Source organism: Theropithecus gelada, chromosome 19 (genome assembly GCF_003255815.1).
Source record: "Theropithecus gelada isolate Dixy chromosome 19, Tgel_1.0, whole genome shotgun sequence".
Lineage (NCBI taxonomy): Eukaryota > Metazoa > Chordata > Mammalia > Primates > Cercopithecidae > Theropithecus > Theropithecus gelada.
In genome coordinates, this window is record NC_037687.1 from 11,673,823 (window position 1) to 11,699,168 (window position 25,346).

At 44.9% G+C, this 25,346-nt stretch overlaps 2 protein-coding genes across 7 annotated transcripts in view; both read left to right on the top strand.

Moving 5' to 3' along the window:
* LOC112611850 (zinc finger protein 136) overlaps nucleotides 1-25,346 on the top strand; it is a 520,810-nt gene that overhangs the window by 286,113 nt on the left and 209,351 nt on the right. The gene's annotated exons all lie outside the window — the stretch shown is intronic.
* ZNF700 (zinc finger protein 700) lies at nucleotides 399-24,153 on the top strand. 6 transcript variants are annotated; one of them, XM_025365770.1, is made up of 6 exons: nucleotides 445-606; nucleotides 20,240-20,375; nucleotides 20,581-20,641; nucleotides 21,636-21,823; nucleotides 22,157-22,855; nucleotides 22,958-24,149. In XM_025365770.1, exons 1-6 carry the CDS (start codon nucleotides 604-606, stop codon nucleotides 23,608-23,610), a joined length of 1,740 nt encoding a protein of 579 aa, XP_025221555.1. In that variant the 5' UTR covers nucleotides 445-603; the 3' UTR covers nucleotides 23,611-24,149. The 6 variants fall into 6 exon arrangements, with proteins under 6 accessions (XP_025221556.1, XP_025221552.1, XP_025221553.1 ...); XM_025365771.1 differs by having other exon boundaries at nucleotides 399-606; nucleotides 20,249-20,375; nucleotides 21,636-22,382; nucleotides 22,461-24,149; XM_025365769.1 differs by lacking the exon at nucleotides 445-606 and having other exon boundaries at nucleotides 19,962-20,375; nucleotides 21,639-22,836; nucleotides 22,924-23,346; nucleotides 23,671-24,153.

Here is a 25,346-nt window from a genome sequence, read left to right on the forward strand (position 1 = left end):
TTCCGGCCCGCTCGCGGACGTATGCCTCGCCTCCTGGTGCAGTCGTGCCCCGCCTGGTCTCGGTTCCACTGCTGCTCTAAGGCCAGTCGACGGCTCCCGTGGACACTGAGTCTGAAATTACCTGCACACTCCTGTGACCCCATGCAGAACGAAGGAGCAGGGACAGCCCCTTGAGTGAAGATGACGCTAGTATTCTCTTCTATCAATACCAAGTTTGGCTGAAATGCAAATATCCAATAACCAGAGTGCAGAAAGCAGCTGGCCCTTAGAGAAGCCTTAGAGAATCCGTCAGTCTGGCTCTGGGGGGGTCTGATACCCAGGGCTTCAGCTGTCACTCAGATATGGGGGCGGGGCCTAGCATTTCATCCAATCAGAGGCGCGGGGGCGTGGCCCTGTGCACAGTTCATCCGGAAATGTAGGGGGTTGTGTTCCTCCCCACACCTTTGTCGCTGCGCGGGCTGCGGTTGGGATCCGTCCGGTCTGTCCAGCCGGAGAGGGACCTGGTGCCTGTACCCAGGTTTCTGTCGCTCAGTCACCTGTGCTATTCCCTGCTGTAGTCACAGGAGCTGTCGAGAGGACCCCGGGACATCTGAAAGCCAGGAAATGGTGTGTGTGCGGGGCCGGGTGTCGTGAGACGGGGGAGGGGCTGCCTGGAACAGGCGGGAACAGGCTGTGGCGGGACCCGGGCCTCCCTGTGGGCGACTCCAGGGTCTGGGACCGAGTCCTCCTTGAGCAGTTTGGCCCTCGGTCCCCTCGGCCGCTGGACGGGGCTGGGCCGGCAGCTGGGACCCCGGGCGTCCTGTCCCGTCCCTGCGCGGCAACTGCGACCACGGCCCCGGAGCCTTCTCTGGGCAGTTCCGCGCTCGCAGCCCGACGTCTCCCCAGATTGAGCGGAAGCAACGTGAGGGTTATGGGTGGAATCCTGACTCGGGTGTAGGGTTCGTGCGTGGGAGGAGCAGCGGTCTATGGGGCCCCAGCCCCCACTTTCTCCTGTTAAAAATTAAACTGAGATACGTTAACAATTAAAGAGTTCATTTGAGCAAACAGCGATTCACGAATGAGAAACACCCAGTCCTGGCTTGTGGTTTGTCAGCGGAAAAAGCCAGACTATGTAAAATAAAGAAGTTTATTTGGAGCCGAATAGGAGAGACCTTGGCCGAGGGAAACACAACCCCGAGAAGCCTGGAGTAAGTGGTCCCGAGGCGGCTCAAGACAGTTTGGTTTTATTCATTTCAGAGAGACAGGAATTGTAGGGAAAATAATGAATCAGTGCCTGAAAGATGTAAATTCCTTTGGTAGAAAGGGTGGAACCTGTGGAAGGGGGGTTAGAAGGCACAGGTGGTTGAGGGATTCTGTAGGTGGCAGCTGGCTGAGAGTGTGAAGCTTTGTCTAAAGTTTGGAGGAGGTAGGAAGGAATGCTGAAGGAAGAGGATCTGTTATCTGCCACTTGATTCTATCCCAGCCAAAAAACAGACCTGTTTCTCTAGATTTTATGAATTCTAAGGCGTGACTTTACCTTTGCCTTACGTGGCCTTAGATCTTGTTTGTAATGTGGTATCTTATTGCCCCATGGAGTTCGTTTTTCCATTCTGATGATACCTATTTTTACATGAATGTGCATTAAGCTGCTGCATTTCTAAACTCCTAAAGGGAGAGGGTATAAGGAGACCGTCTCACTTCCCATCTTGTCATACAGAAGAACTCAATTTTCAGGGTTTTTCGGGGGTCCCTTTGGCCAAGAGCCGGTCACTTCACTTAGCTGGGAAGGTACTTTGTTTTTGTTTTGGTTTTGGTTTGAGACAGAGCCTCCTGTCACCCAGACTGGAATGCAATGGCTCTATCTCGGCTCACTGCAACCTCCGCCTTCCGGATTCAAGCGATTCTGCTGCCTCAGCCTCCCGAGTAGCTGGTATTACAGGCATGCACCGCTACACCCTCCTAATTTTTGTATTTTTAGTAGAGATGGGGTTTCACCGTGTTGGCCAGGCTGTTCTCGAACTCCTGACCTGAAGTGATCCACCCACCTTGGCCTCCCAAAGTGCTGGGATTAAAGATGTGAGCCATCTTGCCAGGCCAGAAGGTATGTTTTTATTTTTAGTTTACCAGTTTAGGGGTAGGCCGTTATAAGTTACATGAGGAGACAAACCAGATAAATGCTTGATTGCTTGCAGAGATACAGTTGCCTTATTTGGACTTGTCACTCCAAAATAATCGAAAGCTTCAGATTTCAATTGGAAGAGTTTATTCAAGCAAAAAGATAGCAATGGCCCATTTGGGAAAAAGACTCCAGAGAAATGGACTCAGTACTCCAAAATTGGAAGTTAAGTTCTTGCTTGTATTACCAGAAAATGAGGTCCTGATCAGACCCCAGGAGAGTTCTCGAATCTTACACAGGAAGGAATTCAAGACGAGTCACACAGTGTAGTGAGAAGAGTTTATTGAAAGCTACTCTGGGCCAGCATGATGACTTAGGCCTGTAATCCAAGCACTTTGGGAGGCCAAGGTGGGAGGATCACTTGAGTTCAGGAGTTCGAGACCAGCCTGGGCAATATAGCCCCAATAAACCCCATCTCTTCCAAAACTAACAAAAATTAACTGGATGTGGTGACTTGCACCTGTACTGCCCAGGTACTCGGGAGGCTGAGGTGAGAGAATCACTTGAACCCCGGAAGCAAAGGTTGCAGCCCAGCCGAGGATGCGCCACTGCACTCCAGTATGGGTAACAGAGTGAGACCCCATCTCAAAAAGCAAAAACAAAACAAACAAAAAAGAGTTCAAGACCAACCTGGCTAACACAGCAAGACCCTGTCTCTATTTAAAAAAAAAAAAGAGAGAGAAAAGGAAAAAGAAAGAAAAAGCTTCTCTGTTTCAGAGTAAGGCATCCTCATACAGCAAGTGGAGGAACGTACTGTCTTTAAGTTTTTCTTATGTAGCGATCTTGTCTATGTAAAGAATAAACTACCTGTGCCTACCTGCATGTGGGCTGACAGCGTCACACAATTTATTACTCTGTTGAGTTAAAGAAAACTATCCTTTACATTTTAGCATACAAGTGCATTAAAACAACTGTAATTATCTTGAAAGCATATGTTGTTACGGGTATTGGGACATCAGGACGTTCTGTTGTTGTGGGAGTGTAAGGATACTTGCAGGCATCTGTAGGCTGTTTTCTTCATGGGAAACATTTGATGATCATGGGTTGTGACTGGCAAGGAGTGTTTCTTGTTAGTCTCAAGGTGGAGCTGACCTTGAATTGGTGTTACTCTGGCTCCCCTAGGCACCTGTTTCCCTAACACTTACATAGGCAAAAGACAAATAAATATAACATGATTACATTTTCCATAGAAGGCTGATGTATGAGATACAACAGTTTTTTCTGGAGACAATGCCTTGCTCTGTGACCCAGGCTGGAGCGATGGTGCAATCATGGCTTACTGCAGGCTTGACCTCACTGGCTCAAGCATCTCAGCCTCCCAAGTAGCTGAGACTACAGTTGCCCACCACCACACCTGGCTAATTTTTTATTTTTTGCAGAGGTTAGGTCTCGTTATGTTGCCCAGGCTGGTCTCTGGCTCCTGGCCTCAAACAGTTCTCCTTCCTTGGCCTCCAGGAGTGTGCTGGGATTACAGATGTCAGCCACTGCACCTGGCTAACATCTTAATTCGTTAGGGTTTGCTTTTTTTCCCCCCAGAGCTTGTATTCTTTTCTTTCTGGCTGGTTTTTATTTCCTTTTCAATTTAAAAGAGTGAATTTAACATTCCAGCTGAAGACAATGTGATAGACGTAAAGTCTTTGTGTGAGGAAGTAAAGAGGGAAGTTAGTCTACTACAGAGATCAGTAGTGAAGAGGGGCCTGGCGGGATGGCTCACACCCAGAACCCCAGCACTTTGGGCGGCCAAGGCAAGTGGATGGCTTGATCTCAGGAGTTCAAGAGCAGCCTGGGCAACATAGCGAGACCCTATCTCAATTGTGAAAAATGATATTAAATTATAAAAAAAAAGTGAAGAGGGAAAGGGTCTTTCCTGTTTCCCTTCAGTCATTTACAACATTTTACAAAACACTATAGGTAAGAAAGAAGGTGAATCTGTAATCAGGGAAAGGAGAGTTCCAGCTGTCTATGTGAAAGTTGTGTGTCATGTGACTCAACCCCATTATCACATTGCTTCAAGATAATTGAGAGATCTGTCAGCTTAAATTTTGGAATTACTTTGTTGTTTTTGTTGTTTGTTTGTTTTGAGACAAGGCCTCACTCTGTCGGCCAGGCTGGAGTGCAGTGGCGCTAGAGCTCACTCACTACAGCCTCCACCTCCTGGGTTCAAGTAATTCTCCTGCCTCAGCCTCCCAAGTAACTGCGATTACATGCATGTGCCACCACACTCAGCTAATTTTTGTATTTTTAGTAAAGATGGGGTTTTACCACGTTGGCCAGGCTAGTCTCAAACTCCCGTCCTCAAGTGGTCCGCCCACCTTGGCCTCCCAAAGTGTTGGGATTACGGGTGTGAACCACTGCACCCCGCCTGATTTACTTGTTCACACAGCCTATATAGGTAGAAAATTTCTACGTATGTAGTTACAAGGTAATTGGTAAATTGTGCCTGATTAAGCATAAATTTTATTTCCCTATAAATTAGTAATTTCCAAGAATTGTATTTAAATTTGATTTCGGGGCCCTTAGGTAGGACCCTAGGGTACTACACACAGTTCAGTCTCATTGCTTCTTATTTAAATTTTTTCACACTTTCCAGGGCGTCTGGTTTCACCTCACATTTTCCAAATATATGCGATGCAGGTCCTCCACTCTCATACCACAGCCTAACTCTTCAAGGGCTTACAGTAAAATCAATGTCTGAACATTTCACATGAGAGGAAAGCAGAGAATCACCACTAGACATTTTCCTGAAAAATCCTTTCTGCCTCTCCTCCTGTTATCTTTCTGAGACACAGACACCTTATCAGGATATCTTTGGGATGAGGTTCCTTTCTGGAAACTTTACAGGGTGGTATGTCTTCAGTACACCCTTCTATCTTTTCCAGGTTTTGAGTTTTAGAACTGCCTGTAGCTGACCCAAGACCCCCACAGTTGCCATGTCTCTTGGAGGGTCTAGTGGGTATCAGTGCCTAGGGGAGTGGGGCCTCCCAAGGGAGCAGCTGAATGAGTAATGGTGGAGGAGATGCCTGGTATACTTTTCATCTAGATACCCAATTCATGGGTGCTCTGCTTCTCTCTCCCAACTTCAGTTTCCATTAATTGGAGACGCATGGCAGGTCAGCTAATCGGATGTTGCTATTGAGGAAAAGCAGAAATGATTCCTGTCCTCTGGATTGTCTCAACCGTGAAGACAGAAATATCCCAAAAGACAAGGAAAGGCCACCCCAACAAGGTTGTATCTAGCTGTCCCACAGGGAGGTGGTCACCAGAATGCAGCTGTGTAAGTCTTACATGTGAGTTGACCACATGGAGGAACTGGGAGGAGGTGGAGAACTGGAAACTCTGTTGAGTTTGAGTAAAGGTTTCTTCTGTTATGAGAATGTGAAATCCATAAAGAAAATGCATGCTAAGGTAACATATGATTATAAGAACTCACTATAACTGGCAGCTCTAGAATGAATTAAATTACTGTATATGGAGATGATGAGTAGTAGATTGATTATCCTCCGGTAGAGAACCATTTGTCCCTGCTTTTTCTGTTAAGTGTTCACCACTTATATCATTGGCTGGCAATACCTGGTTTGTCATAGTTTCACATTACCTTAAATAGATGCCCAGACTGGGTGCGGTGGCTCATGCCTGTAATACCAGCACTTTGGGAGGCTGAGATTGGCAGATCACCTGAGGTCAGGAGTTTGAGACAAGCCTGACCAATATGGTGAAACTCTATCACTATTAAAATTCAAAATTAGCCAAGCATGGTGGTGCATGGCTGTAATCCCAGCTACTCGGGAGGCTGAGGCAGGAGAATCACTTGAACCTGGGAGGTGGAGGTTGCAGTGAGCCGAGATTGCCGAGTTTGCACCATTACTCTCTAGCCAGGGCAACAAGAGCAAAACTCTGTCTCAAAAAAAAAAAAACAAAAAAACATAGGCCCTACTTTCACAATTTGCTGTTCTCCATTGGCCTATCTTTCTTCTTTTTTTTTTTTTTTTGAGACGGAGTCTCGCTCTGTCGCCCAGGCTGGAGTGCAGTGGCCGGATCTCAGCTCACTGCTAGCTCCGCCTCCCGGGTTCACGCCATTCTCCGGCCTCAGCCTCCCGAGTAGCTGGGACTATAGGCGCCCGCCACCTCACCCGGCTAGTTTTTTTTTTTGTACTTTTTAGTAGAGACGGGGTTTCACCATGTTCGCCAGGATGGTCTCAATCTCCTGACCTCGTGATTCCGCCCATCTCGGCCTCCCAAAGTGCTGGGATTACAGGCTTGAGCCACCGCGCCCGGCCTTGGCCTATCTTTCCATCTCTGATAATACCATTTTCTGTTAATTAGTTTAGAGTTCAAAGCTGCGGTGTGTAGTAGGGATAGTGCCTCTCTGTCTTAGTCATGTTGGGCTGCTGTATCAAATTACCATAGACTGGGTGACTTAAAGAATAGACATTTATTTCTGGCAGTTCTCGAGGTTGTGAAGTCCACGTTCGGGGAGCTGGCAGATCTGGTATCTGGTAAGGGCCTGCTTCTTGGTTTGCAAATGGTCATCTTGTGGTTTCTTCACCTGACAGAAAAGAGAGGGAGCCGGCTCTCCTGTGTCTTCTTCTAAGAGTACTAATCTCATTCAGAAAGGATTTACTCCTATGTTCTCATCTAATCCTAATTACTTCCCAGAGATGTCAACTTCTAATACTATATTGGGGATAGGTTATTAATGTATGATTTTTTTGGAGTGGTGCAAATATTCACACCATAACACCCCCCAACCATATTCTATAGAGGATCTTGGCTATTTTTAGTCATTGTCTTCTATTTCAGGTTTTAGAAGTACTTTTTTCTTAATTTTAGTGAAAGAAAGAAACTGCCTTGTACATTTCATAAAATAAAATATAACTGTAGGCATATTTCAGAGAGGTTACATCATAGTGATACTTAATCTCCTTTTAAGGACACATGGCATTTTTTCCATTATTGCCTTTTATATTGATGTTTTTCAGTGTAAACTTTTTGCATAATAATCATTTTTTATCCTTCTTGAGACTTTTTTGGACTTCAAGAAAATTAGTTTTAATAGAAATTAGTGGCCCGGCGTGGTGGCTCATGCCTGTAATCCCAACACTTTGGGAGGCCAATGCATGCAGATAGCCTAATTCAGGAGTTCGAGATCACCCTGATGAACATGGAGGAACCCCATCTCTACTAAAAACACAAAATTAGCCAGGCGTGGTGGCACAGGCCTGTAATCCCAGGTATTCGGGAGGCTGAGGCAGGAGAATCGCTTGAACCTGGGAGGCAGAGGTTGCGGTGAGCCAAGATCCCAAGATCGTGCCATTGCACTCCAGCAACAAGAGTGAAACTTTGTCTCAAAAAAAGAGAAAGAAAGGAAGAAATTAGTCCAGCCTGGGCAACATGGCAAACCTTGTCTATACAAAAACTTACCTGGTCATGGTGATGTGTGCCTGTAGTCCCAGCTACTCAGGACACTGAGGTGGAAAGAACTGTTGAGCCTAGGAGTTCGAGGCTGCAGTGAGCTATGATTGCACCACTACACTCCAGCCTGGGTAACAGAATGAGACCCTGTTTCGAGAAAAAAGAAAAGAAAACAAACAAAAAAATTAGTTTCAATATGTTATGCTGTTGTTGCAGATAATTAGAATTCACTGAGATTTATTTCTGTATAGGGTATGCATTCCAGAAACTAAAAGTATTACATACGCACAAAATACATTAAAAAATTGCACAATTAATCCAAATATTGATGGAGCCAGTACTGCGAATGATAAGACAACTGCCCTACTTTTCTTTATGCTTCCCCAACCTGGGTACCCATCCATATCAGTATATTTTATTTTTGTACGTTTTTTTATGCAAATGGTAACCAATATGCCAATATGTGATTTTTTTTTTTTCTTTTTATTGAGACGGAGTCTCGCTTTGTCGCCCAGACTGGAGTACAGTGGCGAGATCTTGGCTCACTGCAAGCTCCACCTCCTGGGTTCACGCCATTCTCCTGCCTCAGCCTCCCGAGAGGCTGGGACTACAGGCGCCCGCCATCTCGCCCGGCTAATATTTTGTATTTTTAGTAGAGACGGGGTTTCACCGTGTTAGCCAGGATGGTCTCCATCTCCTGACCTCGTGATTCGCCTGCCTCGGCCTCCCAAAGTGCTGGAATTACAGGCATGAGCCACTGCACCCGGCCAATATGTCGTATTTTATATTGGGTTTTATTTAAACTCAGTTGTGAACCTTACATGGAATGATAGTTAATTCACTTTCTTATTTAGTTGATTTTATGATTGAGAACAGTGGTTGTTTACCCAAAACATTGAGCAGATAATCCACAGAGTTCCCGCATTTTTCTTCCAAGCTCATAGTTCCCCCTATTTTAAACATCTTAACTGGCCAGGTGCTGTGCCTTATGCCTGTAATCCTACCACTTAGAGAGGCTGAAACGGGAGGATGGCTTGGACTCAGGAGTTGGAGGCCGGCCTCGGCAACATAGCAAGACCCTGTTTCAAAAAAAAAAAAAAGTTTTAAACGAAAGAAACCATATTGACTGTGTGTGGTGTATCCTACAGTTGTTGCAAGAATATATTACATGTGAACATGACGAAAATTGAAGAAGCCAATGCTATTATTACCTAAAGTCCATCTTTTACATTAAACTTCACTCTTTTGTTCTGTGGTTTAAGACAACTGCATGTGTCATGTATCCACCATCACAGTCTTATACAGAAGCATTTCACAGACCTCAAAATCCCCTGTGCTCCTCCTAATCATGGCTTTCCCCTCACTCTTTTGCCATCCCTGTTTATCCCTGGCAACAAATGATGATGTTCCTGCCTCTAGAGTTTTGCATTTTCCAGAATATCACATATTTGGAATGATGCTGTAAGGGGCCATTTCAGACTTGCTTCCTTCATGTAAAAATATGCGTTGAAGGTCTCTCGAAAGCTTTGTTGCTTGACAACTCGTGTATTTTTTATTTTTGTTTATTTATCTAAAAAAAATTTTGTTTTTGAATGGTGTGAACCCAGGAGGCAGAGCTTGCAGTGAGCCGAGATTGCGCCACTGCACTCTAGCCTGGGCGACACAGCAAGACTCTGTCTCGATAAAAAAAAAATTTTGTTTTTGTTTTTGTTTTGTTAGAGACAGGGTCTCAAACACCCCAGCTCAGGTGATCCTCCCACCTCAGCTTCCCAAAGTGCTGGGATTCCACTTGTGAGCCACCATGTCCGGCCACTCATTTCTTTCACCACTGAGTAGCATTAACACTGGATGGGTGTTACCATAGTTTGTTTCTTTTTTTTTTTTTTTTTTTGAGGCAGAGTCTCTCTCTGTCGCCCAGGCTGGAGTGCAGTAGCGGGATCTCAGCTCACTGCAAGCTCCGCCTCCCGGGTTTACGCCATTCTCCTGCCTCAGCCTCCCGAGTAGCTGGGACTACAGGCGCCCGCCACCTCACCTGGCTAGTTTTTTGTATTTTTTTTTTTTTAGTAGAGACAGGGTTTCACCGTGTTAGCCAGGATGGTCTCGATCTCCTAACCTCGTGATCCGCCTGTCTCGGCCTCCCAAAGTGCTGGGATTACAGGCTTGAGCCACCGTGCCCGGCCCATAGTTTGTTTCTTTATTCACCTGTTGAAAGGCTCATCTTGAGCCTGGTGTGATGCCTCATCCCTGAGTTCCCAGCATGCAGGAGACTGAGGTGAGAAGATTGCTTGAGGCCAGGAGTTAGAGACCAGCCTGGTAGATACAGTGTGAGACCTCTTCTATTTTTTTTTTTTTTTAAAGACTCACCTTGTTTGAGTCTAGTTTTTGGCAGTCATGAGTAAGGCTGCTAAAAATGTTTGTGGGAGGACTTTTGTGTGGACATCAGTTTTCAGTTCATTTGGGTCAATATTGTAGGAATGAGACTACTGAATCAGTAGGACACCATGCTTATTTTTTTCAGAGCTCCGCAGACTGTCTTCCAAATTGGCTGTAGAAGTTTCCATTCACATCGGTAGTGAATGAGAGTTCACTGTCATTGGCATTAGCAAGTGTCAGTGTTTTGGATTTTAGCTACTCCACCAGGTATTTGCTGCTGCCTCGTTGTTTTCTTTTTTTCTTTTCTTTCTTTTTTTTTTTTTGGAGACGCAGTTTCACTCTTGTTGCCCAGGCTGGAATGCAATGGAGTAATCTCAGCTCACTGCAGCCTCTACCTCCTGGGTTCAAGTGATTCTCCTGACTCAGCCTCTAGAGTATCTGGGATTAACAGGTGTGCGCTGCCTCACCTGGCCAATTTTTGTATTATTAGTAGAGATGAGGTTTTACCATGTTGGCCAGGCGGGTCTCAAACTCCTGACCTCAGGTTATCCACCCGCCTTGGCTTCCCAATGTGTTGTATTACAGGCGTGAGCCACTGCGCCTGGCCTGTTTTCATTTTGCTCTTAAATGACATGTAATGTAAAGCATCCTGTCATATGTTTGTTTGCCATAATTACAGTTTTTGGGGGGAGGTATACTTGGAAAGATCTTGCTTTTTTTTTTTTTTTTTTTTTTGGGAGATGGAATCTGGCTCTGTCGCCCAGGCTGGAGTGCAGTGGTGTAATCTCGGCTCACTACAACATCTGCCTCCTGGGTTCAAGCGATTCTTCTGCCTTAGCCTCCTGAGTAGGTGGGATTACAGGCTCCCGCCGCCAGGCCTAGCTAATTTTTGTATTTTGAGTTGAGACTGGGTTTCACCATGTTAGGCTGGTCTCAAACTCCTGACCTCAGTGATCCACCCGCCTCAGCCTCCCAAAGTGCTGGGATTACAGGCATGAGCCACTGTGCCTGGCTTTTTGCTTCTTTTTTGATTGGTTGGGTTTTTTTCTTGTAGAATTTTAGGAGTTCTTCATTACCTTTTGGATACCAGTCCTTCATCAGATAGGTGTTCTGCAAAGATTTTGTTCCAGTCTGTCACTTGTCTTTTTATTCTGTTAACAAAGTCATTTCCAAAACAAACACTTTTACTTTGTTTTTTTCTTTTTGTTTGTTTTGTTTTTTAATTATACTTTTAAGTTCTAGGGTACATGTGCACAATGTGCAGGTTTGATACATAGGTATAACATGTGCCATGTTGGTTTGTTGCACCCATCACCTCGTCATTTACATTAGGTATTTCTCCTAATGCTATCCCTCCCCTAGCCCTCCACCCTCTGACAGGCCCCAGTGTGTGATATTCCCTGCCCTGTGTCCAAGGGGTCTCATTGTTCAGTTCCCACCTATGAGTGAGAATATGCGGTGTTTGGTTTTCTGTTCTTGTGATAGTTTGCTGAGAATGATGGTTTCCAGCTGCATCCATGTCCCTGCAAAGGACACGAAATCATCCTTTTTTATGGCTGCATAGTATTCCATGGTGTGTATGTGCCACATTTTCTTTATCCAGTCTATCATTGATGGACATTTGGGTTGGTTCCAAGTCTTTGCTATTGTGAATAGTGCCACAATAAACATATGTGTGCATGTGTCTTTATAGTAGCATGATTTATAGTCCTTTGGGTATATACCCAGTAATGTGATGGCTGGGTCAAATGGTATTTCTAGTTCTAGATCCTTGAGGAATCGCTACACTGTCTTCCACAATGGTTGAACTAGTTTACGGTCCCACCAACAGTGTAAAAGTGTTCCTATTTCTCCACATCCTCTCCAGCACCTATTGTTTCCTGACTTTTCAATTATCACCTTTCTAACTGGTATGAGATGGTATCTCATTGTGGTTTTGATTTGCATTTCTCTGATGGCCAGTGATGATGAGCATTTTTTCATGTGTCTGTTGGCTGTGTGAATGTCTTCTTTTGAGAAATGTCTGTTCATATCCTTTGCCTACTTTTTAATGGGGTTGTTTCATTTTTTCTTGTAAATTTGTTTGAGTTCTTTGTAGATTCTGAATATTAGCCCTTTGTCAGATGGGTATATTGCAAAAACTTTCTCCCATTCTGTAGATTGCCTGTTCACTCTGATGGTAGTTTCTTTTGCTGTGCAGAAGCTCTCTAGTTTAATTAGATCCCATTTGTCAATTTTGGCTTTTGTTGCCATTGCTTTGGTGTTTTAGTCATGAAGTCCTTGCCCATGCCTATGTCCTGAATGGTATTGCCTAGGTTTTCTTCTAGGGTTTTTAGGGTTTTAGGTCTAACATTTAAGTCTTTAATCCATCTGGAATTAATTTTTGTATAAGGTGTAAGGAAGGGATCCAGTTTCAGCTTTCTACAGATGGCTAGCCAGTTTTCCCAGCCCCATTTATTAAATAGGGAATCCTTTCCCCATTCCTTGTTTTTGTCAGGTTTGTCAAAGATCAGATGGTTGTAGATGTGTGGTATTATTTCTGAGGGCTCTGTTCTGTTCCATTGGTCTATATCTCTGTTTTGGTACCAGTACCATGCTGTTGGGCCTGGCTGATTTTTGCATTTTTTGTAGAGATGGAGTTCCATCATTTTGGCCAGGCACATCTCAAACTGCTAACCTCCATAATTACACCTGCCTTGGCCTCCCAAAGTACTGGAATTGTAGGCATGAGTCACCACACCTGGCTGCTACCATGATTTATTATCATTACTTACTGTAAAACAAAACTTAAAACTTATCAGCTTAAGGAATTTTACATGTACAGTTGAGATAGTTTGACAGATCTACATAAGTTCTGTAAGATGAATTCTATTGTATTTTGCTTATTGCAATTATCCTGAGGTGAGGTTGCATGCATATTGCAGTATGGAGCAAGATGTTATTTTCTTTTTTTTTTTTTTTTTTTTTTTTTTGAGACGGCAGGCTGGAGTTCAATGGCGCAATCTTGGCTCACGGCAATCTCTGCCTTTCAGGTTCAAGCAATTCTCCTACCTCAGCCTCCTGAGTAGCTGGGATTACACGCATGCGCCACCACACCTGGCTAATTTTGTATTTTTAGTAGAGACAAAATTTCTCCACGTTGGTCAGACTGGTCTCCAACTCCAACCTCAGGTAATTGACCCACCTCGGCCTCCAAAAGTGCCGGGCTTACAGGCGTGAGCCACAGCGCCTGGCCAAGATGTTACTTTCTAAGTATAAATAATATCCCATTGTGTGTATATACTTAGGACATTTTGTTTATCCATTCAGCCATCAGTGGATATGTGGGTGGCTGCATTGCTCATTCCTGCCATGCCAGGAGGGTCGTATAGTGATTGAATCTATGCTTTTTACACCTGGGTATCTTTTAGGAGTTTCTTGTTTGCCCTCTTGTGTGCTTAGAGTGCCAGACTTTTCTTAGGAATGTCCCCTTTGCCCTTCTTACCATCTATCTAGCTACATTCTGACAGGATAACTGTGAAGTGAGTGAATCCTGGGCATCATAATGGATGTTTCTTTCTACTTAGGTATTTCTCCTCCTCTCTGCTTATATCTAGCATGCCTGTTTGGGGTGGTCCCTGGGGGTGTGGGCTTTCCCCTGGACTTCCCCTCCTGCTCTTGACATATCTGCCTTCTCTAACAATGTCATCAAAGATTAGACTTTGGGAACAGACATTTTCAAGGAAACAGAGCCTCAGGACTGCTAACGTTAACTTTTTTCTGCATATTAATTCATAGGACTGTGTTATGACAGGTGCTACAGACCCACAGTCCAAAGAGACATTAGGGACAGCCCAGGCAGCTCACTTTTCTTCCTGGATTGTAGCAGGACAGGCCACAGATATAACATCTCAGACACCAGGTTAGAGAAGGAAGTGGCTTTATTTGGCCGGGAGCATTGGCAGACTTGCGTCTTAAAAACCGAGCTCCCCGAGAGAGAGAAATTCCTGCCCCTTTTAAAGACTTACAACTCTAAGGGGGTCCACGTGAAAGGATCATGATCGATTAAGCAAGGATAGGGTTCGTAACTGGATCTGCATGCATCGGTGACAGGACAGAGCAGAATAGAACAGAGTTTCACAGTGCTTTCTCATACAATGTCTGGAATCTATAGATATACAAGTGGTTAGGTCAGGAGGTGATTTTTTTTTTTTTTTTTGAGACAAAGTCTCACTCTGTCACCCAGGCTGGAATGCAGTAGCTCGATCTCGGCTCACTGCAAGCTCTGCCTCCCGGGTTCACACCATCCTCCTGCCTCAGCCTCCCGAGTAGCTGGGACTACAGAACTACAGGTGCCTGCCACCACGCCTGGCTAATTTTTTGTATTTTTAGTAGAGACGGGGTTTCACTGTGTTAGCCAGGATGGTCTTGATCTCCTGACCTCGTGATCTGCCCGCCGCTGCCTTCCAAAGTGCTGGGATTAAAGGCGTGAGCCACTGCACCTGGCCAGGAGTTGATTTTTAACTACCAGGCCTAGGGTGTGGCACTGGGCTGTCTATTGATCTCATTTCTGCTTTCCTTTAACTTTTGCTTCCTCTTTCTTTTTCTAAGGTATGAGGTAGCAAGCAGGGGAGCAACAAGCAGGTTTCTATTATTATTATGATTTCTTTATAAGCATTTTCTTTTTTTTTGAGATGGAGTCTCGCTCTGTCGCCCAGGCTGGAGTGCGGTGGCACGATCTCCGCTCATTGCAAGCTCCGCCGCCTCCCAGGTTAACGCCATTCTCCTGCCTCAGCCTCCCTAGAAGCTGGGACTACAGGTGCCTGCCACCACGCTCGGCTAATTTTTTTGTATTTTCAGTAGAGACAGGGTTTCACCGTGTTCGCCAGGATGGTCTCAATCTCCTGACCTTGTGATCCGCCTGCCTCAGCCTCCCAAAGTGCTGGGATTACAGGCGTGAGCCACCGCGCCCGACCTTTATAAGCATTTTAAATCCTCCTAGTGCTAGAAACCATTTTCCAAATACAGATTTAGGATTAAACCCATGCCAAACCTGTACAGGCACATGTGCCAACTTTGTTATGTCCTTAACTGTATTTTTGACTACTTGCCCTTGATTATTTATATACAGACAGCAATTGGTTAGGTTAAATTTTCCATAGCCCCTCCTTTAGTTGCTAGCAAGTAGTCTAGTGCCCATCTATTTTGATAGATAGCATTTTTCATCTGGGTTTCTTACCGAGCTAAAACAGTTAAAGCTCTGCCAATTTTATTAGTGGTTATTTCTAAGATCGCTTGTAACCGTATGATCCGGTTGAACATGTAAATGGGGCTTTCTTTTTTTTCTGTTTTAGCTATTTTTTTTACTTCTATTGCCTAGAAAAGAACTAGTTTTTAAATCTTATTTCAAAGACTATGATCATGGGAGACTCAGATGGGTTATAGTACACATCAGGTCGGGCATTTCCTGGGTTACACACTTTGTACTGAGTCGTGTTATACAGGCAAGTTCCTTTTAAAATTTCTAGGCATTCATAATAACTATAAAACAGGAAGATTGTTTTAACTTGTAGCCCTACCTCAGTAACCTGATGAATACACGGGGAACAATCTTCCGTGGGGGGAAAATCAGTTGAAGTCCTTATTGTTGAAGTCCAAATTTTAAGGAGAATGAGTCCCATGACACGTTTCCTCATGCTTCGGCCTCACATAGACCAGTCAACTTCCAGGTGTGACCGGAGCAGGGCTCGTCGTCTTTTTCAGAGTCACTTTGCATGAGTTATCTGGGCCTGGTCTCGCCTCCCCAGTCTTAGGTACTGAAGGTTTTACATAACCATGGTGGATCCAGGCCGGGATTCCCTCTACCTTCATGTCAGTGGGAGTGGTCTGGTGTCCCTTCCACCATGGGCACAAGGGGGCTACGTTCCAGTCCTTGATCCACACTCGATCACATGGGGAGAAAGGGTGAACTGGGGAGAATAAGCTAATGGGGCATTTCTCATTTACCCAGGCTGAGATTGTTTGTGTAATTTTTCCTAAGGCCTGTAGCTGTCGCTGTAACTTAATTTCACCTAACTCTCAGGGAGTGCCTGGAAGTCCCCATAGTTTGGGAGGAGGTCTATGATATAATATTTCATAAGAGGAATATCCTGTTTTTCTAGAAGGGGTAAATTTAATCTTAAATAATACCACAGGGAGAGCTTGTACCCATTTTAATCCTGTTTCTTGACATGCTTTCCCTAAACTATTTTTGATAGTCTGACTCATCTGCTCCACCTTTCCGGAACTCTGAGGTCGGTAGGCAGCATGCAGTATCCATGTGATCCCCAATACCCGTGCTGTTTTCTGTACCAAGTCAGCCACAAACACCAGCCCGTTATTTGAGCCAATTCGTAAGGGCAGTTCAAACCTAGGAATAAGATCTCGAAGAAGCACACGGGTTACTTCAACAGCTTTCTCAGTTCGCGTTGGATAAGCCTCCACCCACCCACAAGAACTAATAAATACTTGCTATCTTCACATTTTGGCACTTCTGTGAAGTCTACTTACAGATCTTCAGCGGAAGCTGCTCCATAAGCTTGTATGCCGGGCAGGATGGTTGGATCCTGCCTTGCATCGTGGTGTTGGCAGATAATACATCGCTGTGCCACGGTTTTGGCAAGGTCTGGTAAATGAGATGTAGAAGTACTGGCCTAACAACTTTTCAAGTGACTCCTGGCCTAGATGGGTGGTTTTATGCACAGCCAGTATGACTGCAGTTCCCAGCAGCTGTGGCACAGCTACTCTCCCATCCAGTAACCGGATCCATCCTTCTTCCATCACCTGTCCTCCCTCTGCCTGGAGAAAGTCCTTTTCTTCTTTAGAATAAGTAGGTAAAAGGTAGGCCACTGGCCTTGGCCAGGGCCCCACAGTCTGGGTTAGAACTCCAACTGCCATTTTTTTCTTTTTCTGACACATACAGTGTAAAAGGCTTTGTCAGATCAGGTAGCCCCAGGGCTGAGACTGACGTAAGTTTTTCTTTTAACTCATGAAAGGCTCACTGTTGTTGGGATTCCCGTTCAAAAGGTTCCCGGCACCCGCCTTTGTGACCCCACATAGAGGTTTGGCCAGTACTGCAAAGTTTGGGATCCACAGTCTGCAGAACCCTAAGAATTCTCTCACCTGCCTTCTGGTTTTAGGCTACAGTAGGCTGCAGATGACCCGCTTTCTTTCTGAGCTTGATTGACCAAGCGCAAGTCCTGTACTGGCCTGTGGTCCTTGGTCCCGGGCTTGGGAAAAGGCAGGAGGGGAGTGTTCCATGGAGACTGACAAGGTACTATAATTCCAAAGGCTCTCAGGTGCTTGAGATGGACCTGGATACCTTCAAGAGCTTCTCTGGGGGACCGGGTACTGTTTTTGCCTGACCAGCTGGGCCCCAGGCTTAACTTCTGTAAGTACAGGGGTTTGGTTGACTGCCAGCCCTGGAGGGTTATCTTCCGCCCACACCTTTGACCACCACTCAGCCAGAGCTGGTCTTATCTCTTAGCCTGGCTTGGTTAAGAAAAGTCTTCATTCCTCCTCCCAGGGGACCGTAAGGGCCATGATGACTCCCTTTCCAGGTAACTTTAGCTGTAAAAGAGCTGTGCTTTGTAAAAAGAGATGGTGGCGCTCAGCTTGCTAAGCAAATCCCTTCCCAGCAAGGGCAAGGAGCAGTTGGGAATGTACAAGAACTGGTGAATTACTTCGTGTCCCCCTACAGTACAAGTCCAGGGCAAGCAGAAAGCTTGTTTTGCCGAGACTCTTGTGGCTTCGATTGTATCAATAGTCTTTTTGGATAAGGGGGCGACCGGGCTGGTTACTACTGAATGTTCAGCACTAGTATTGACAAGAAACTCAATGTCCTTGTCCCCAACTGTCATCCTGACCATGGGCTCATTGGGGGCACCTGAGCCCGGTCCCCCTTAGTCCAGTAACCCTTCTGCCAGATTAAACAAGGCCCTTTCGTCCTTGCCTGAGACCTCTGGCTTGGAGCCATTTTGTTTCTTCTTTAACTGGGGGCACTTGTCTTTCCAATCTTAGGTTGTAAACGAGCTGCCAAGGGAGGGGTTTCTCCTGCAGCTTCACATTCTTTCTTGTCTGCTCTGGTTGGTCTAGAGGTGTATGTGTCTGGTGGAGGCACAGGTGCTGTGGGCTCAGGAGTGGGGAGTCTCTCTTCCAGGTAAGGGCGGGGGGCATTGCTGGTGCCATTTCCTGCCATGAGTCCTCTGACATTGGGTCAGATAGAACTTTAGGAGCTGACTTCCCTCGGCGGGTGGAGCAAGATCCCTCGTGGGCTATCTGTCCCTTTGCCACTAACAGTGCTGCTGCCTGTCCTCTCAACCACTGGCGGGGCGGTGTAAAACCAGCTGTAACCAAGTGTCTATGTACAGGAACTGGTCTAGATGCCCTGGCTTACAGGTAATCTTGTGCCATACCTTTGAAATAAGGGACCTATCAAGGCTTCCTTCTGATGGCCAATCCACCTCTAATGCTGGCCAGTCTGTCTCACACAAAGTTCTAAGTTTTCCTGGTGTTACAGTAACTCCATAGTCTCCCTTAAATCCCTTTTTGAAAATTTTTTTAACATAGTTCCTAGTGGGGTGGGCTTACCTTGTGTCTGACCCATTTTTCTCTTGAGACAAGACAACACTCACACTATAAGACAGAAAGGGTAAAGGTCACTCACTCGTCTAATTCACACTAAATCAAAATCAGAACCAAAGCCGAAGTGCCAATAAGGGCACGCCTGTTCGTCAAGCACTTCAAGCAAAGTCAAAATCAAAACCAAAGACAAAGTGCCGATAAAGGCACACCATGGGTGATCAGGCCACACTTCCACTCAAATGGAGTGGGCAAGTTCCCAAGACTGGTCTTACCGTGTTCCAGATGTCCAGACTCCAAGTTCCAATTCCTTCCTAGTGTTCAGCCACTGTATTGATTCTTCATGAGGGCCTGCCATGCACTGCTCTGGTGAGGCGTTCCACTGGTGCAATTGCCTACCCGGGAGCACTCTCAGGATCCGCATCACTCAAGCTGGCCAGTGTCCCCTGCAGGGATGCTCCACAGGGCAGGCTTAAGCCGCCTAAGGGTTTGCCTCGGCCATCTGCTAGTCACCTTGCTTCCCGGTCAGGGAACCAAGAAATGTAGCAGGACAAGCCACAGACAAAACCTCTCAGACACTGGGTTAGAGAAGGAAGTGGCTTTATTTGGCTGGGAGTGTTGGCAGACTTGCATCTTAAAAACCAAGCTCCCTGAGAGAGAGAAATTCCTGCCCCTTTTAAAGACTTACAACTCTACGGGAGTCCACGTGAAAGGATCGTGATTGATTGAGCCAGCATGGGGTGCATAACTGGGGCTGCATGCATCATTAACAGGACAGAGCAGAACAGAACACAGAGTTTCAGAATGCTTTCTCATACAATATCTGGCATCTATAGCTAATACAAGTGGTTAGGTCAGGAGTTGATTTTTAACTACCAGGCCTGGGGTGTGGCACCAGACTGTCTGACTATTGATCTCGTTTCTGCCTTCCTCTAACTTTTGCTTCCTCTTTCGTTTTCTTAAATATGAGACAATAAGAGAGGTGGTCTCCTTCCTTAGTTTCAGTGAAAACACACATTTTCGTATCCTGCTGTTGCCTACCACTTGTTCAGTTCTAACATCACAATTGCTTTATGAACTAGCTGGACACGGTGGCACATGCCTGTGGTTTCAACTACCAAGGAGACTGAGGCATGAGAATCACGTGAACCCAGGTTGCAGAGGTCGTAGTGAACCAAGATTGTGCCATTCAACTCCAGCCTGGGCAACAGAGAGAGACTCTGTTAAGAAAAAAAAAAAAAAAATTGCTGGCTGGACACAGTGGCTCACGCCTGTAATCCCAGCACTTTGGGAGGTCGAGGCAGGTGTATCACCTGAGGTTGGGAGTTTGAAACCAGCCTGACCAACATGGAGAAACCCCATCTCTACTAAAAATACAAAATTAGCTGGGCGTGGTGGCTCATGCCTATAATCCCAGCTACTCGGAAGGCTGAGGCAGGAGAATCACTTGAACCCCGCTTGTGAGCCAATATCATGCCATTGCACTCCAGCCTGGGCAACAAGAGCGAAACTCTGTCTCAAAAAAATAAAAAAATAAAAGTTGCTTTATGGAAGAAAGTAAGTATAGAAGGAGAGAAAGGGATCTGATGACCAAAGCAGGGAATAAGTATTTGGAGTCCACGGCATCCTGAGAACTTCTTGGGAATAGAGTCTAGGCCCCCAGTGCTGTCACTCTTACCCATCCTCCTCTACACATGTGAGATGTTTCAGGACCCAGTGGCCTTTGAGGATGTGGCTGTGAACTTCACCCAGGAAGAGTGGACATTGCTGGATATTTCCCAGAAGAATCTCTTCAGGGAAGTGATGCTGGAAACTTTCAGGAACCTGACCTCTATAGGTAAGGATGACAGTTTTCCTTTCCTCAGTGCATTAGTGAACCAGTGTTTCTAGCTCATCAATGTTGCTGAGTGATTTTGAACACAGACAGGAAATACTTTGATGAATAAATAAGGCATGGCTGCAGTAAATCATGGGCATAGAATCTAATAATTTTTTCACAATTTTATACGCTTCAGGACTATTTTTCTATGTCTGTATTTTAGGAAAAAAGTGGAAAGACCAGAACATTGAATATGAGTACAAAATCCCCAGAAGAAGCTTCAGGTAATTTGCACTTACAAGAGAAAGCACTGTCTCTCTACACAATCTTAGAATATGAGAATATGTTGAAGAGAAGTGAAACAAAGAACTAAATCCAGCATCAAATTCATTTCTTCTTAGAATATTTTCTCAAAACACATATATTTAAATGTGACTGAGGCTGAGGGCTCACTCCTGTAATCCCAGTCCTTTGAGAAGTGGAGATAGGAAGATAGCTTGAGGCCAGCAGTTCAAGAACAGCCTGTGCAATATAGCGAGACCACATATCAACAACGGCCAAAAATTAGCTGGGCATTGTGGTATTCATCAGTAGTCCCAGCTACTCAGGAGGCTGAGGCAGGAGGATCACTTGAGCCAGTAAAGGCTACAGTAAGCTATGATGATATCATAGCACTCCAGCATGGGCAACAGGACAAGTACCAGACTCAAAAGAAAAATGATATAGAGTATTTAGTAATTGTAAAATAGTTTACATGGGAATAGTATTAAGCCCCTTATGAACATTTTTTTTTTTTTTTTTTTGAGACGGAGTCTTGCTCTGTCGCCCAGGCTGGAGTGCAGTGGCCGGATCTCAGCTCACTGCAAGCTCCGCCTCCCGGGTTCACGCCATTCTCCTGCCTCAGCCTCCCGAGTAGCTGGGACTACAGGCGTCTGCCACATCACCCGGCTAGTTTTTTGTTATTTTTTTAGTAGAGACGGGGTTTCACCATGTTAGCCAGGATGGTCTCGATCTCCTGACCTCGTGATCCACCCGTCTCGGCCTCCCAAAGTGCTGGGATTACAGGCTTGAGCCACCGCGCCCAGCGAACATTTTTTTAAACAATAGGTATGGCTGGGTCATCTTGTAGAACATGTCCAGTCATCTTCAAATAATTCAGCCAGGGCCGAAAGCCTACACTTTGATGGACAGTGTTAAAAATGCAAGTGCAATACTTGTCGATGAATATAAAATTGCTTATAAACAAACCCTTCATAATGTGCTTCTCATGTTTTACAGGAGTCTCACAGAAGAGAAAGTCAATGAAATTAAAGAAGACAGTCATTGTGGAGAAACTTTTACCCAGGTTCCAGATGACAGGCTGAACTTCCAGGAGAAACAAACTTCTCCTGAAGTAAAATCATGTGACAGCTTTGTGTGTGGTGAAGTTGGCATAGGTAACTCATCTTTTAATATGAACATCAGAGGTGACATTGGACACAAGGCATATGAGTATCAGGAATATGGACCAAAGCCATATAAGTGTCAACAACCTAAGAATAAGAAAACCTTCAGGTATCGACCCTACATTAGAACACAAGAAAGGGATCGCACTGGAGAGAAACCCTATGCTTGTAAAGAATGTGGAAAAACCTTTATTTTCCATTCAAGCATTCGAAGACACATGGTAATGCACAAAGGGGATGGACCTTATAAATGTAAATTTTGTGGGAAAGCCTTCCATTGTTTCAGTTTATGTCTTATCCATGAAAGAACACATGCTGGAGAGAAACCATATGAATGTAAACAATGTGGTAAATCCTTTAGTTATTCTGCTACCCTTCAAATACATGAAAGAACTCACACTGGGGAGAAGCCCTATGAATGTAGCAAATGTGATAAAGCATTTCATAGTTCCAGTTCCTATCATAGACATGAAAGGAGTCACATAGGGGAGAAGCCTTATCAATGCAAAGAATGTGGAAAAGCATTCGCGTATACCAGTTCTGTTCGTAGACATGAAAAGACCCACTCTGGGAAAAAGACGTATGAATGTAAGCAATATGGGGAAGCCTTATCCTATCTTACAAGTTTTCAAACACACAGAATGAACTCTGGAGAAAGACCTTATAAATGTAAGATATGTGAGAAAGGCTTTTATTCTGCCAAGTCATTTCAAAGACATGAAAAAACTCACACTGGAGAGAAACGCTATAAATGCAACCAATGTGGTAAAGCTTTCAATCTTTCCAGTTCCTTTCGATATCATGAAAGGATTCACACTGGAGAGAAACCCTATGAGTGTAAGGAGTGTGGGAAAGCCTTCAGATCTGCCTCACAGCTTCGAGTGCACGGTGGGACTCACACTGGAGAGAAACCCTATGAATGTAAGGAATGTGGGAAAGCCTTCAGATCTACCTCACACCTTCGAGTGCATGGTAGGACTCATACTGGAGAGAAACCCTATGAATGTAAGGAATGTGGGAAAGCCTTCAGATATGTGAAGTACCTTCAAATTCATGAAAGGACAGAAAAACACATAAGAATGCCCTCTGGAGAAAGACCTTATAAATGTAAGATATGTGAGAAAAGCTTTTATTCTGCCAAGTCATTTCAAACACATGAAAAAACTCACAGTGGAGAGAAACCCTACAAATGCAAGCAATGTGGTAAAGCCTTCAGATGTTGCAATTCCCTTCGATATCATGAAAGGACTCATACTGGAGAGAAACCCTATGAATGTAAGCAGTGTGGGAAAGCCTTCAGATCTGCCTCACACCTTCGAATGCATGGTAGGACTCATACTGGAGAGAAACCCTATGAGTGTAAGCAATGTGGGAAAGCCTTCAGTTGTGCCTCAAACCTTCGAAAGCATAGTAGGACTCACACTGGAGAGAAACCCTATGAGTGTAAGCAATGTGGGAAAGCCTTCAGATCTGCCTCAAACCTTCAGATGCATGAAAGAACTCACACTGGAGAGAAACCCTATGAATGTAAGGAATGTGAAAAAGCATTCTGTAAATTCTCTTCTTTTCAAAAACATGAAAGGAAGCACAGAGGAGAAAGGCCCTATGAATGTAAGCATTGTGGGAATGGATTCACATCTGCCAAGATCCTTCAAGTACATGCAAGAACACACATTGGAGAGAAACACTATGAATGTAAGGAATGTGGAAAAGCATTCAATTATTTTTCTTCCTTGCATATACATGCAAGGACTCATATGGGAGAGAAGCCATATGAATGTAAGGGTTGTGGGAAAGCATTCAGCTAGCCTGGTTCCTTTTATGGACATGAATAGACTCACACTGGAAGGAAACACTATGAATGCAAGCAATGTGGCAAAGCTTTCACATGTTCCAGTTCTTTTCAATACCATGAAATGACTCACACTGGGGAGAAACCCTATCAATGTAAGCAGTGTGGGAAAGCCTTCATTTCTTTTACTTCTTTTCAACGTCATGAAAGGACTCACATGGGAGAGCAACCCTATGAGTGTATGCGATGTGGAAAAGCATTTCTTCTAGTTCCCTTCAATATCATGAAAGGACTTACACTGGAGTGAAGCCCTATGAATGTAAGCAGTGTGGGAAAGCCTTCAGATCAGCCTCGCACCTTCAATGGCATGGAAGCATTCACACTTGGGAGAAACCCTATGAATGTAAGCAGTGTGGGAAAGCCTTCAGATCTGCCAAGATTCTTTGAATACAGATAATGAATGTAAACAATTAACTTTATCATAACTGTATACTAACATGTTATTTTTAAATAATTAAGCTATAATAAAATACCCTGTTGGTTTTATGTATTAGATCAAGCTTATAATGTTACATTGTTATTACTTGGACATTGTGAGTCAGTATTACCATGTGGATAAAATGTCAGACATCTTTTTCCTCATGGAAATTGTACTTTTTGCACCAGGCACAGTGGCCAGTGGCTCATGCCTGTAATCCCAGCACTTTGGGAGGCCGAGGCAGGCAGATCATGAGGTCAAGAGATCGAGACTATTCTGACCAACATGGTGAAACCCTGTCTCTACTAAAAATACAAAATTAGCTGGGTGTGGTGGCACACACCTGTAGTCTCAGCTACTCGGGAGGCTGAGGCAGGAGAATCACTTGAACCTGGGAGGTGGCGGTTGCAGTGAGCAGAGATCACACCACTGCATTCCAGCCTGGCAACAGAGCAAGACTCCATCTCAAAAGAAAACTGCCAGGCGCAGTCTCTCACGCGTGTAATCCCAGCACTTTGGGAGGCCGAGGAGGGCAGATCACGAGATCAGGAGATGGAGACCATCCTGGCTAACACAGTGAAACCCCATCTCTACTAAATATACAAAAAAAAAAAAAAAAATTAGCCGGGCGTGGTGGCTGACGCCTGTAGTCCCAGCTACTCGGGATGCTGAGGCAGGAGACTGGTGTGAACCTGGGAAGTGGAGCTTGCAGTGAGCTGAGATCGCGCCACTGCACTCTAGCCTGGGTGACAGAGCAAGACTGTCTCAAAAAAAAAAAAAGAAATTTTACTTTTCATGCTTATGTACTTATTTTTTATTTCGACCCTAATTTTGCTGAGAGAGTGTGTGTGTGTGTGTGTGTGTGTGTGTTTTAAACAGTCTCATTCTGTCGCCCAGGATAGAGTGCAGTGGTGCATCACAGCTTACTGCCACCTCCACCTCCTAGGTTCAAGCGATTCTCCTGCTTCACCCCCGTGAGTAGCTGGGACTACAGGCGTGCCCCACCAGCTAATATTTGTATTTTTTAGTAGAGATGGAATTTTACCATGTTAGCCAGGCTAGTCTCAAACTCCAGACCTCGTGATCCGCCCACCTTGGCTTCCTAAAGTGCTAGGATTCCAGACCTGAACCACTGGGGCCAGCCTCAACCCTAATTTTTCATTCACTCATAATACCAAAAGTTATCTCATATACCTCTGAGTGCCTTCTTCCCCAAAACCACCAGTGCCATACCTGCTGTCAGCAAGGGTGTAATATAGCATAGTGGTAAATAT

Excerpts from the sequence above, each read along its gene's own strand:
- ZNF700 (XM_025365767.1), top strand. Across the intron at positions 20,376-20,580 it reads CAGGAACCTGACCTCTATAG|GAAAAAAGTGGAAAGACCAG; the intron begins GTAAGGATGACA and ends TCTGTATTTTAG. Across the intron at positions 20,642-21,635 it reads ATCCCCAGAAGAAGCTTCAG|GAGTCTCACAGAAGAGAAAG; the intron begins GTAATTTGCACT and ends CATGTTTTACAG.